Source organism: Marmota flaviventris, chromosome 4, assembly GCF_047511675.1.
Source record: "Marmota flaviventris isolate mMarFla1 chromosome 4, mMarFla1.hap1, whole genome shotgun sequence".
In the NCBI taxonomy this organism is placed as follows: domain Eukaryota; kingdom Metazoa; phylum Chordata; class Mammalia; order Rodentia; family Sciuridae; genus Marmota; species Marmota flaviventris.
In genome coordinates, this window is record NC_092501.1 from 149,790,395 (window position 1) to 149,805,083 (window position 14,689).

General features: G+C 31.9%; 1 protein-coding gene across 1 annotated transcript in view; it reads left to right on the forward strand.

The window, feature by feature from the left end:
• Positions 1 to 4,920, forward strand: part of Gpc5 (glypican 5) — a 634,189-nt gene extending 629,269 nt beyond the window's left edge. The window contains exon 7 of the mRNA XM_027938911.2: positions 4,723 to 4,920. Coding sequence (XP_027794712.2) covers positions 4,723 to 4,920 — 198 coding nt within the window. The remainder of the gene's footprint in view (positions 1 to 4,722) is intronic.
• The last annotated feature ends 9,769 nt before the right edge of the window (positions 4,921 to 14,689 follow it).

Consider the following 14,689-nt stretch of genomic DNA (forward strand, 5'->3'; position numbering starts at 1 on the left):
GTTTGTTCCTGCTTGAGTGGCTCGTGATTTTGTGCCCAGCCAGACTGCGGCACTGGTCTAATCTCTGAGAAACTTACCATTAGTCAAGAAGGTGATATATGTTCAAGAAAACGGATTAAGTGCCAGCAAATGGCATAGAGTTTAAAAGATCACAGATATACAAATGGAATAGAAAAAGATATATTTGAGTTTGAACTTGAATGTTAGATATAATATGATGAGTTGAAAGGAAAGTGTGTATTCCTTGTGTGGCAAAACAGGAGTTGAAAGTGAGGGTACAATAAAACAAGCATGAACAAAATTATAAAGTCACATGATTTCTGTGAGAATGATTGACTGCTCTGTAACAAAATTTGGGTGCTGAGGAGCTGTGTTTAAATACAATTTTAAAAAAAGAGAAGCAATATATCAATGGCACCTTGACTGCCAAGTCACCTTTGGACATGTTTTCTTGGACTCATTTCTAAAGTATATCAGCATGTGCTAAGTGAGGGGAGATGGGAAATTTGCTTATGTAAATTTGGAAAATGTGAGGTAAATCCTAATTAGACAAGTTTGCTTCCTGTGATATTTCTCATGAGCTTTCAGAACCAAAAAGGGGAAATCATGTGCATTTCCCAAAAATTTTACCACTGTTTTCTTTACCCATTTATTCCCTCTTCTAGGTACATGTTATAAGTTCTTTTTGACAGTAGAGTGTCTAAAAGAGCATTAAGAATCAGAAATGATATGGTAAAAGTATTGATTTGGGGATAATAAAAATATATGGTGGTGTTGGGTAAGAGAGACTAATGACCCCAGCAGTATGGGATAATCAGAAGATATGTTTGAAATGCCAAGTGAATGGTGGAGATTAATAATGTTGCTGGAAGATAGAAAGTAGGTGAGTTCATCTTTACTTCTAATCACAGCTTAGAGGTGAAGTAAGCAGTACATGGAATGTGAGTTAAAACCAGAGTGTAATGTATATACAGGTGGAGGCACAATCTGTTAATCTGTTAGGATGAGCTCCCTGAAAGAGACTAAGATTAGATGATTTATACTCTTCACTGAAACACATTTATTAAAAACTCATATTTATTTACTTATTTATTTACTTATTTATTTATTTTGAAGTAATGGGGGAGAAAGGTGAACAAAAGAAGAAATTTGGATAGTATACTCCGAGAGAGAGAGAGAGAGAGAGAGAGAGAGAGAGAGAGAGAAAGAGAGAGAGAAAGAATATGAATATGAGCAAAGTTCTTATTGTGAAAAGCCCCTTGGTTTTTTTGACTGGAAATTCACTAATATTTTTGTAAACTTTAAAAATTTTGAGAATGAAGATGAACATTTGCTGACAGGTAGTAACTGAGAAGTGAGAAAATGAATGAGAAGGGGTAAATGTTGACCCTATCAGAGGGAGAGGGTCTTATTGGAGACCTAGAGTCATGGATCAAATGGGAACCTGGATATATTTGGATCAGTTGATTACAGGAAACAGCAATTATACCCCTTACTCAGAGACACGAAAATCAGTGAGAAGGATTATGAAAAGGCAGAGAAAATGAAAACTGATGCAAAGGTGAAACCTGATAGCATGATTCCAAAGGTACATCTTCTTGATAAGGTGGTGTCTCATGAAAATTTTCACCTCTTGTTCTGAAGAATGTGGTAAAGAATCAGAAGATATCAGACAAAATTTCCAAGAAGTAAGTGTGTCCCAATCAGGGATTGGAGAGTACATTATTTTATTCTTGCTACATAGCAAATGACCACATATTTAGAAGCTCAAGACAACTTCCATTTTTTAGTGCATAGCTTTATTGATCAGAAGTCTGAGTTGGCTCATTGCTCAGAACTTGACAAGGCCAAACTCAAGTTTTCAGCCACAATTTGGAGGTTCTGAAAGGAAATCCACTTCTAGGATTAAGTAGGCAGTAGAGAGAACACAGTTATAGGGCTGAGGGCCTCATTTCCTTGCTGTTGGCATGGCAGATCACTCCACTTTCAGCTGCTAAAGGACACTAGAAGTCCAATTCCTTGCCACAGGAACCTTAATAGGCTCCCACAGCATCCTAACATATACCAACAAATAGTTTCCTTGCATTCAATGTCCCTGACCTTCCATACTTCAAATGTTTTTTGACTCTGGTGATAGCCAGAGAAATCTTCACCTTTTAAAGAACTCATGTGATTATATGAATCCATCCCTGAGAAATCTTATTTATGGTACAAGACCAACTGATTACTGACATTAATAACATTTGAAACATTTCTTTGGATATGTAAGGTAGTAGGCATGAAAGTGACATCATATGTTCAGTCCCAAGGATTAGAGTAGGAAGTCTTGGGGTCAGTTTTACAATTGTGCTCAGCACAGATAGTTTGAGTTGAAATATAGTTTTATACAGTCCTAAATCTTAAAAGTTTGAGGTCCTTAAGTATTTCCTACAATTTCACTCTAGAGAAATATAGATAACATAATAAATGCTTTTTTAAAAAGTTCCCTATTATTTTGTATCAGTCACTAAAAATAAGTGAATAATTCTCTGACAATGAATATATTCAAACATTTTCAAATGAATCTTATTTCCTAATATAGTAACTTTTGTTTTATATGGACAATTTTTCAGTTTGAATTTTTTAGTTTAAATTCGTTGGGTTGTGGCCTTGTGATTTATACATTGTTTATATTGTTAAGGAGATTTCATCAGGATTCTGGTAAAGATCCCAGTAAAAATACTAGCAGAAATCTTAGGGAAATATGGTTGATATGGAAAATGTTAGAAAAAGATGTCAGGGTCAGAAAGGGAGCAGGACCCTACCAGAGAAGTTGGCTTTTGTTATACTTGTCAGATAATACTTTAAAAAATATAATGTGAGTTGTGTAATTGGATTCTTTATCAAATAATTCTTTCAAGTAATGTGTTCTGGGTGTTCAAATAATATTGTAATAGACTATATGATAAAGTAGATAATAATAACCAACAAGAATTATTTTTAATGTGCTGACACACTAAGTATTTGCAAAGTGCTTTACATAAGTTTTTCTCACACTATGAATGTGGCATACATAAATTCATGTCCTTACTTTAGATATAAGTAAATTGAATTTTAATTAAGTTATCCCAATCCAATGTGTCTTGGTTAGCGTACGTCAGAATCAGGATTCATATGTAAGTAGGTTGGACCTCAGAGTCCAATCCCTTTGTGAATATACTAAATGCATGATGAATGGCATGATAAATGGTGTAAAATAAAACCATTTGTACTTACACTTCTTTTTCAGATTTTAATTTTTATATGGTTTGTTGCATATTTATGTTTCCCCATTGCCATGGACCTGCCCTTCTTTTCTAGGAAATAGAATACATATACATCAGCACATTAAACATAGTAAAGAAGGTTTCTTAGATGTAATTTACTAAATTCATTTGATGTTGAAAGAAATCTTCTTTTAAATTTAACACATCTTACATAATTTTTTAAAAGTTTTGGAAAAAGTAAGAATTTAAACCAGTTGTTTTACATACCTTTAGAAAAACTAAATCTTAAAAACTGTAATAATTTAGAATTGATGACTTTTTTAATTTTGAAGTTTATGATTGTCAAAGTCCAGTTGATAAATATAAGTATTCTTTAAATGTTAAACATACTCATTTTAGATATGCTGAAGCTATTTCACTATTCTTCAACATGAAATATTTAATGTGGGTTGTGTAATTAGTATTTGCAAATTGATACTGTTTTTTTTGGAAAATCACAGAAGTCACATCCTAAATCTTTCATGAAGTATCGTGAGAATCTAAATGTCCATTAAGTGGGCAGCAGAGGTATATATCATTCATAATATAGCACTTCCCTCTTGGACATATACTGGTTTATGTGTTCCCCAAAACTACCTTAGAGTAGAAAATGTCACATATTGGATTATTTTACTCAGTTTTAGCTTTAAGTGAAATATTCTATTATTTATAACATCACCTTTGTGAAAAGGAGTTCAGACACTTCCAATATTATTTAAAAATATTACCAGCACTCCTATGCTGCAGAGGAGAATGGCTATTCTATCTATTTTACTTATAAAGGTAAATGAAATCCTTAAGAACTGAGAAGTTAACTAAAATTCTTAAATACCTTGTATAAATTGAAAACACTACCTGAATCTTTTGACCCAAATTCATTTCTGGGCCATAGACATTGGGCCTTATTTTTTATGTGAGAAAGTTTAAATAGAGATATTAATGCTTGTGTTCAAAATTTCGAATTCTTTAGATGAAATTATTTTCTAGAAAGATAATATTCTAACATTTGAGAAATTTTGGATAGTACAAAACTGTACACTATTACCAGCAATCACACTACAAGGGTGGTTGTGTCGTTTTGCAGTTTGCTTTACCATGCTTAAGCATTATTTTTTCAACAGCAAAAGATCCTCTGGCCAAACTACCCATAAGCAAAAAAAAAAAAAAAAAAAAACTAGTTTTATTTGTTTCCTAAAGCATTATCCAAAGACTTATCACAAAGTTAGTAGGCAGAGTATAGCTCTTTATGAATGTAAGTTTTTGCCCATTATTATGAATTCAGTTGTTTTAATATTTTGAAGATTTGACTTAGTAAGGTATCTATACCAAAATGGTGGATCCCTATAAGAATGGTTGTTATTTCTACCTAAGTTTAAGAATTGTGTTCTTAGAAGATTTGAATTTGCTAATAATAAATATTTTTGGTGTCTGCATTTAGTTGTTACAGGGTAGGTCACCCAAACCCAACAAGTGGGAGCTTATTCAGCTGGGCAGTGGTGGTGGCATGGTGGAGCAAGTCAGTGGAGACTGTGATGATGAGGATGGTTGCGGAGGATCGGGGAGTGGAGAAGTGAAGAGAACACTGAAAATCACCAACTGTAAGTGGATGATTACAGTACTGATTTTAAAGAATTAGTTCTGAAATATAATTAAGAACATTCATTATGATGATCATAAAAAATATATATAATATGTATATATATAATATATACATAATAATAATAATGGCAAGTAATTCAGAAGCAGACAACAATAATTATAAATGAAAATGAGCTTTATTTGTAGTTATTTAGGACATGTATTCTTGGGGATTTTGTGTGTTTTTAACTAATGGCTTCAAATGGAAATTATATTTATCCATAAAAAACAATGAGTGATTATTAGTTCTGAGAATTAAAAACTTTAAAGTGGAATAGTTCTTAGACCATAATGGATATTAAATGCATATTGATAAGTAATGTGAAACCAGCATTGGTAAGTGCTGTACAATAATCAAATTGTGCATTTTTAAAGTGTTATTATGCTCGTATGTACAGGTTTTTTTCTCTATTAGGTTTTCATTATAAACAAAATACAAATAAATTGGTAAACATATGGTTAGTTCTATTTAAAAACAACTTGGATTTAACTCTTTTGCACTTTTCCAAAAATCTCACCAAGTGAGATCACTTTGTTTAATTGCATGAATTTAAAGCCATTTCTGGTATCGCTAGACAGGTTACTACCACAGAAAAATATAACTCTTGAGTAACAAAAAGGAAAATAAGAAAGGAAAAGAAAAACAACCAAATGGATTTATCTTTCTGATCTTCACATAAAAGAAGAAGAATATAGGCTCTATGCCTTCCATTGTTATGTGCCTACAAAAGCTCTTATGAACAAGACAACCAGAGTGACCACCTGAGAAATAAATGTCAAGGTACCCAGAGCAGCTGGCTTTCAACCATTCATTTAACTCTGATTCTACTAAATATGAAGCTAAAGCCATCTGATGGCACATACTGCCCCACTTGGAGGTTGGCACGGAACCCTCCAAATCACACAGAGGTGCTTTGCACCTGTTTAGACATGTTCTATGGTGAAAGAAGACTTGGTTCACTTTTCAGTTCTATTGTAGGGAATTAAGAACACTACAAATGCTTCATGCATCCATTCTTCATTCTTCTACAATGTAGTTTTATAAGCCAAATATATTGGTTAAAGAAATGGAAACCAAATAGAGATGTAAAATTAAAATACAATTAATGTAAAGGTATTTTATTTGACATAATAGTTTTATTTACCATACAAGGTAAATAAATAGGAGTTAGTGTACTTGAGCAAGATTTGAACAAAAGACCATGAAGTGCTTACTGCAAATCAAGTATCTATATTTATATGTAGAGATAAGGATATGTCTTCTTGTAATTGGTGTTAACACAATTAGTCACAGTCCTTTTATATTTTTTAAGAAAAAAACAAGGAAAATAAAAGGTTTGCTCTAGGAAAAAATCATTTTTGCTTAAAGTTAATATGTTCTCCACTGTATTTAGGAATTTTGACACTTATCTATTAGGGTTATATTTAATTCAATAATATTTTATTCTCATCTTTCTAGAATATTTACATACATTATAATCTTATTGTTATTTAAATGCTAGCAGGACTTTATGACATCAAAATTATTACAAGAAAAAGAGTACAGGTTAAAATTTCATCTATAATGTGTGTGTGTGTGTGTGTGTGTGTATGCACGCTTCTGTGGAGTTTGTATCTGTATGGGGTTTTTCACTTTCTGAAGTTACTTATAAGCTCAAGGACTTGTTATAAATAACTTTTTTTGGTTTGTTTCATAAGAGAAAAAGAGTGAAGGATATTCAGCTACCGTTTTCTCAGGAAACTATACTTGTCAAGATGGCAAGAATTTTTTTTTAACTTCCAAAATCCTAGTTTCAATTACTGTTGAAATGGACAGGTATGATAAAGCAACTACCCATCAGAATTGGGGAGATTAAGATACAGATGATTTTCAGCAACTCCAGGCAAACATCCTTTCAAAATCCACATCTGCTTGCTCTAAGTGGGTTACCCATTATGTTTCTAAGAGCTTGTAACTGTTGCTTTTCAATTTTTAATAAGTGGCTAGGAAACCACTGTAGATAGAATGCTGAAATAAAGAAGGATAAGAAAGCTACCAAAATGTAGGTCCCATTTCTATTTTTATAAAAGACTGTAATATTTTTCCTGTTTGGGCTGGTAGGATACATTGGTAAAGCAAGTAAAGATGTCATTTCAGATGTTCTTAATATCTTACAGACATTGTACTCCATAAAGTTTACCAAGTGTTATATGGTTTAAGAAGTTAGAATGTGCCATTATTTCTTCCTTATACTTATGTTTATTTTTTATAAAATGTAATATAAATATAAGTTCATTTTTTACCTCAAAAAGTCTTATTAGGAATAACATCTGATTAGGAATTAAAAGAAACAAAAGTCTGATATGAAATTATGACTTACCTATCAGGGTTATATTCAATTCCATGATCTTTTATTTTCATCATATCTAGAATATTTACATGCACTATAATTTCATTGTCAGACTTTATATATCTGATTAGGAATTAAGTCTGATTTTATATAAATATATATATATATATAAATATATATATATATATATATATATATATATATATATATTTACACATATATATACACACAAATAGATATGCATGTACATATAGTTATATATATATATATATATATTTTAATATATTTTTTTTTTAGTTATAGGTGGACACAATATCTTTATTTTATTTTATGTGGTGCTAAGGATTGAACCCAGTGACTCATGCAGGCTAGGTGAACACCGTAACTCTGAGCCACAGCCCAAGCCCAGTTTTTAAAGAAATAATACTACTATTGTGTCCTATAAATTCAATGACTCTGCTCCATTTATGCTAATATACAAGTTGATAAATATTTTCCTAATTACTCTTGAACTGATTTTTTTTATGTTTCTGTTCATGTTTTTTTTTCATGCAACACAGGGGTCTATAAACTCAGTGTAGTATTTATTTTGGCAAAGTTTTACCACTAAAATATTTATGCAACTTTTAGTTGTCATTTTATTTTCGTTAATTATTTAACATTTTTTTGAAAATATAAAAACTATCTGCACTTGTAATCCTACCTGTAGCCTATTATAAAGTATGAATTAATATGTTTCTTACAGAAATAAGCCACCTATACTATGTAGTTTTCATTGTTAGGAAATGTAAAAATATTTTCCTATTTCAGTAAAGTGGCTTAAAATCTCAGTATTTAGGAAATGTTTTCTATGTTTTATAATATTTAATTTGCTCTTTACATAGATATGGATCTTTAATTAATACCCTGAAATTTCAGGATTGGCATGACTCTGAACCTTCACTTTGCTCCCTGGCCAACATACCTGATATCTGCCACTGTAGCTACTTCATGTAGGTTGTAAACACCAATGGAAAAAATAAGTTCTCTTCTTTTAGGAATGCAGAACAAACCAAATATCATTAAAATCAATACCTCTTTAACAGTGTAACTACTATTCTAATGCCTCTAAATTCCGATAACTTCAAATGTGGAAAAAATCAAACCAGAGTGCTACTAAAGATCGAATATAGTTAAAATATACCACATATGATTTTGAACATCTGTGGTAGCATTTCCAACAATTCTTATGTGATATTATGATTTAAATTGTAATACCTTTGCTGTAAAACCATATATCACCCATGAGTAATATTTTTTTGCAAATTCATTTTAATAAGGTGGTTCATAGAAATAATCTCAGGTGAAATGAGGTCATAAATTCATTCAGATGCCAGATGCTAAAAAAGCTTATTTTAAGTCTTCAAATTATTTTACATAACTAATTTCTATCTGTATATTCATCATTATTTTTTCACAAATTTTTTTAAACTTTATTATTTATTTATTATTTGTATGTGGTGCTGAGGATCGAACCCAGGGCCTTGCACGTGCGAGGTGAGCACTCTACCGCTGAACCACAACCCCAGCCCTTTCATCATTATTTTTATATGATATTGTATGTGGTGTAATTTAGCAGTTTTTTTTTTAAAGTTTTACTTCCACTGAAAGTCCTATAAATGACATCAAAGTTTGCTCAGTGTGTGCCATTGATGTTTTCCCTTGTGGTGGCATCAGAGTCCCTGAAGGGCAGTCATAATATGAGTTCACATAGACAAGCGCATTCAGAGTACCAGAGCAGCATTCTGACCACTTGGCCCTGTGCAGTGGTCTCCTACCTATCCATCCAAGATCTTTCTTTAGAAGGACTGTGGATCTTCATGCTCTCTCTTCTTATGTCCTATGCTGAGGTTTTCCTCCTATTCCTCATCATCCCAAACACTAAATATTTGAACAACCTAGAATTCAGTTCTCAGGCTTTTTATTAGCTTGCTTTACAATTGTCCCTTGTTCCACAGACTTCTTACTCAGTCATAATAACAATAATAATAAGATTCCCTGCCACTCATAGTACTATCCAGTTCATAAGCATTTACCAAGGTGACATTTCAGGAAGTAGAATTACTGAGCCAAAGTATTCAACTTAAATAAGATTAATTTAGAAATAGTAGGATAATACATTGGAATATTAAATTGCTAAATCTTGAAATAATTCTTGGTAGATATTCTATAATGTAAAATAAGTTGGGCTATTATTTATATTGTGCTCTGCATTCTCACTTAGCAACCTCATATTAGTCTTTAGCAAATGAGTCTATATCCTGATACTAAGAATGACCTTGGTAGGAAATATTGTATTCAATATCTTTTCCATGTGCACAGTAAAGTAAAAATAACCCTTTGTTGACTATTAAAGAATAAAGGATGCTGATTTATTTGTAATGCAGGATTATAGAGTGAGTGAAAAAATCTCGGGTTTCTTACACTTATTTTACCAAAAATCACCTTTTCCTCAAAATCTCAGCTAGGCATGTAGGTTTGGGAGAGCTAAAAAATACGACTTTACTTTTCTTTCCAGAAATACTAAACTATACATTTGTATACATTGAGCTTATTATGTGTTTACTTTATCCATTCATACAAACATAAATCATATTTATAGGGTTATTTAGATTAAAATTTTTGTGGCATATTGAAAATAATCTTGAATAATGGCTGTGCACATTGGTCTACATTTTACAAGTGTCTCATACTGAAGGATCAGATAGAACTCTGAATGATAAAAACTACAGAAATATTCACAAAGACATACTTCTTGATCTTGATCTTGTTCAATGTTCAAAATTGTAAATACTTTGATTTTTACTAACTAGGGAAACTTCTACGATACTGATGAAAATTATACCAAAGAAAAATGAAATGTATATCTAAGATAAATTGCATTTTAATTAATATGTGATCACTATGAATATAATATTCTGATTATACATTTCCATTTTGATTTATAAATAATTGACACTTGTCTTAGCTGTTTGCTATTTTTTTAAACATGATTGTGTGTAATGGAATATGGGTATCTAATGAATCACGTAAAAATCATCTTTAATTCTCTTGAAAATTTATATATTGCATTCACAGATTTAAGAAATAGAATTGAAATAAAGGCATTTGTCCTTGAATGCCTTAGTGTTGATTTTCATTGCATTGACTTATACTGATGTTGAATCACTGAGGTGAAAAGGGAAAACTTATTAATTAAAATTTAAAGAAGCCTCCTACCTTGCAGCCCAGATCAACTAGCAATTCTGCAGTGTCTCATAACTAAATCTGTATCACACCAGAAGACATAAAATAATGTTATCATCTTTTTTGAACAGCATAGTGCTATGTTGATATGACCAACAAAAGAAATAAAAAATTAAAATCCCAAGAAAATATCAGATACATTTTATCATGATTTGACTGTCATGATAGCTGTCAACAAAAATCATAAACAAACCCATATATCATTCCATTGAAAATAAATAGTACAGATATTGAAATTGTAATATTCTCTCTTAGGATTAATTAATAAAGTATACCATCTAGGAAAGTTTTAGTATACCTTCAGCTCTTTAACAACTTCTTTATCTCTATGTAGAAAGAGTGATTTTCATATAGTGATTTTCATATATCTCTGGTCCCAGAGCTTCTCAAAACTTCTTATATATACAAGTTACTTGGGTATCCCATTACAAAGTAAAGCAGGACGGAGTTAGGACATTTCTTATGATCAGATGATGCTGTTGCTTGTAGTCCAAGGAATGCATTATAAGGAGCAAAAATTTATATCTTTATTTACTACAGTTCTTCTCTATTTATATCTCCAAAATAAGTCTCTAGTAAAAAAAATAAACTTTTAAAGATTCTAGCTATAATTTTACATTATTATTGCAAAAGAGCATCATATGAATGAGAACATTAGGAAACAGTACAACTAAGCCAATAATGGTGGCTTGTCCTATATGAATTTTGAAGTCCACCTCAGTTTTATTTTTGAGCGGTACATTTACTTCCTAACACTGAAAGAGAGCTATTTTCATCTTTCCTTGGGATAGGAAGTCCTCAGGTTACCCTTGCTTCCATTTTGAATCAGTACCTCTGGTTTCTCAGCAGAAATGCTTCCCATTTATCACCTCCTCCAGGTTGTGATGAACACTGAAGAAATAACTTTCACAATCCCCTATATCACATTAAATGCCAGCGGAGATAAATCAAAAGTTTTATGTGTACTCAAGGAAAGGAGAGCGACTATCCAAATGGGGAAGTCATAAAATACTTTGTGAAGGAGACAGACAAAGGGCAATCTGGAAACAGACAAACAGATTATGACTGCAATATTTATGAGGAAGTGGCACATGAGAGGGTGGACTTATGATTTGATTTCAGGAACTGATGATGGAAAGGAGAAGGCATCCTGGGAAAAGCAAGTATCATTATTATCTCAGGATTCTTCTAGTGCCTTCCTTAGGAAGGTCTTTTGGAAAAACGATGCACAAGTCCTTTCAAGGTGAGAGGGTGCATGCCCTTTATATTTGAAAGTCAATTTTGGTGGCACAAGATGTTGGTTTTCATTTTCTTTCCTTGCATTTGTAAGTGAGGTTTCTCTGCTTTGGCATTACTTCTAGGTTGCCATATATTTTTAAATGAATTTCTATTTTTTTTTTAATTTGGGGGATCTCTAACTTCTTTTCTGAGTTTTTCTAATTCTGATTTATGTTGTTATTTGCTGTTGTATTCTTTACTGACTTTTAGCTCACTTGGAAATTGTATTTTTTCGAATATACTTTTCTGGTGTACTTTTCATTGTTTGTAGGAATTATCACAGAATATGCTGATTCCTTAAGAATACTTTTTGTGGTATTTTATCTTGATGATTTTCTGCTCTTTATTTTTGTGTTAATTTAAATTTTCCATTTTTTATTATTTGTTTTAATTAGTTATACATGACAGTAGAATACACTTATATACTTTGATGTATTATACATAGATGGGATATAATTTCTCCTTTTTTTGAGTACACATATTGTAGAGTCACATTGGTCATACAGTCACATACATACATACAATAATAATGTCTGTTTCATTCTACTATTAAGATTTGACTCATAGATTTTCTAAAGTTCTGATATTTTCAACGAATATTAAAAGAAAATGTAATGATTCGATTTTTGAGATGACCTGTCTCTCATCCCTACATTTATCCATATCTTCTCTTTCTAGCTCTTTGCTATCCTTGTCCCCTTGTTCTTAATTATAAATCCAGAAGTTTATCTTCAATTGTGGACTCCTCTTGCCCTAAAATTGTATAAAAATCTTGCCAATTTTTGTTTCAAGAGATTATTGGGCTTCAGAGATCTAGCCCTCTTAGCCTTACTTATTGTGTTTAATTCTTCAACTTATGCTTTATACACATGATAGAAGTACACAGATTGTATGTCCTTGCTCATTTCTGTTTCCAGCATCATGAGAATAATTCTTCACTAACATTTGCTTAAAATGACATCATTTGATGTTAGTTTTGCAATCAAATTACCCTTTCTATTTCATGTAAGGATTTGGGGGTGTCCACAACCTATGTTGTCACCATCATTGTTACAAATGATGTGACAGTAATAGATGATATGCTGATGTTTTCTACATCTTTGGTCCTGACATATTTATAAGGTGTTTGATATTAAAACGCAGAGATTTTAAGTTTATATATACCCAATTATGTCTCTGCCAATGAAATAGACTTCATTACAATTAATGTACGAATGTGCATCAATTTGTTGTCTGTTGTTTCCAAAATTAATGAGTACAAGTAATGCCACAAGCAAACCTCTCTATGCATATGAGTTTGTGTTATTTCAGGTTGTAAAATTGATCTTCAAAGTGATTGTAAAAATTTATGTTTGAACTATCTCTGAAGATAAATTATTAGATTTTTTGCCATGATTTCATATTTATAGACTTTTTAATTTGCCAAAGTTTGAGTTTACATAGTAACAAGTGTTTTTATGTATGTCACAGAAAAATGTCACCAGACAAAATTAAATAGGCAAGAAAGACATCATTCAAGAGTATTACAATAGGGAAGAGAAATTTAACTCAACTTCACTGGCCAAATGGCAGAGAAGTTTTAGGACATGAGGTGAGCTTGTGGAAAAATATTGGGATGGCAATAGGGGTAAGGCTGGTCAATGTGATTAGGTAGGTCATCTGTTAGCTAACTGGTGCTTGTATTAACTACTACCCTCCTACCATGTGGGACAGGGTACTGCCTTTCCTAATGATTGCATTTCATAGAAATGCATCCCAGGTCCTTGAAAAAGATGACCCTGGGTTGTAAACCTGGAAAGAAGCTAGGAAAAGGTTTCCATCCCAAAGGGGCAGAAAAAGAATTTCTGGTAATATGTTTTCATTTTTTATTTATGGATTAAAAAAATGACAGCGGAATGCGTTACAATTTTTATTACACATATACAGCACAATTTTTCATATCTTTATGTAAAGTATGTTGACACCCAATTCGTGTATTCATACATGTACTTTGGATAATGATGTCTATCACATTTCACTATCCTTGCTAATCCCCTGCCCCTCCCTTTTCCTCCCACCCTTTTGCCCTATCTAGAATTCATCTATTCCTCCCATGCTCCCCCTCCCTACCCTACTATGAGTCAGCCTTCTTATATCAGAGAAAACATTTGGCATTTGTTTTGGGGGGATTAGCTAACTTCACTTAGCATTGTCTTCTCCAATGCCATCCATTTACCTGCAAATGCCATGATTTTATTTCTCTTTTATTGCTGAGTAAAATTCCATTGTGTATATATGCCACATTTTTTTTATCCATTCATCCACTGAAGGGCATCTAGGTTGGCTCCACAGTTTAGCTATTGTGAATTGTGCTGCTATAAACATTGATGTGGCTGTGTCCCTGTAGTATGCTGTTTTTAAGTCCTTTGGGTATAGTCCGAGGAGAGGGATAGCTAGGTCAAATGGTAACACGTATTCTAAAGTACATTCTCTAAGAAAAAGAATTTCAGGGACTTATGGTCTGGAAATAATGAAAAAAAAAAATGATTCTGTAGTCAGGCCCAAGGTTAAGACTGATTACATTAAGACTGACTTAATGAAGTGCATTTCACTGATTACTGGTGAAATTGATCATCACTTTTGTTTATTGGTCATTTTTTGTGTCTATTTTGTAAATTTTCTTTTTTATCCCTTTTAATATCTTATTCCAAAGTTGATTTGAAATATCTCATTATAAACCTAGCTAATAATATTTTGTCAGTATATAAGATTGGCAAGTTATCTCCTGCTTCTGGCAAGTCTTTTAAGGATATAATGTGTTGCCTTTATAATCATAAGGTGCTCAAAATTCAGAAGGAGAAACAAGTAAATGTTGAACTGTGAAGTTAAAACCAA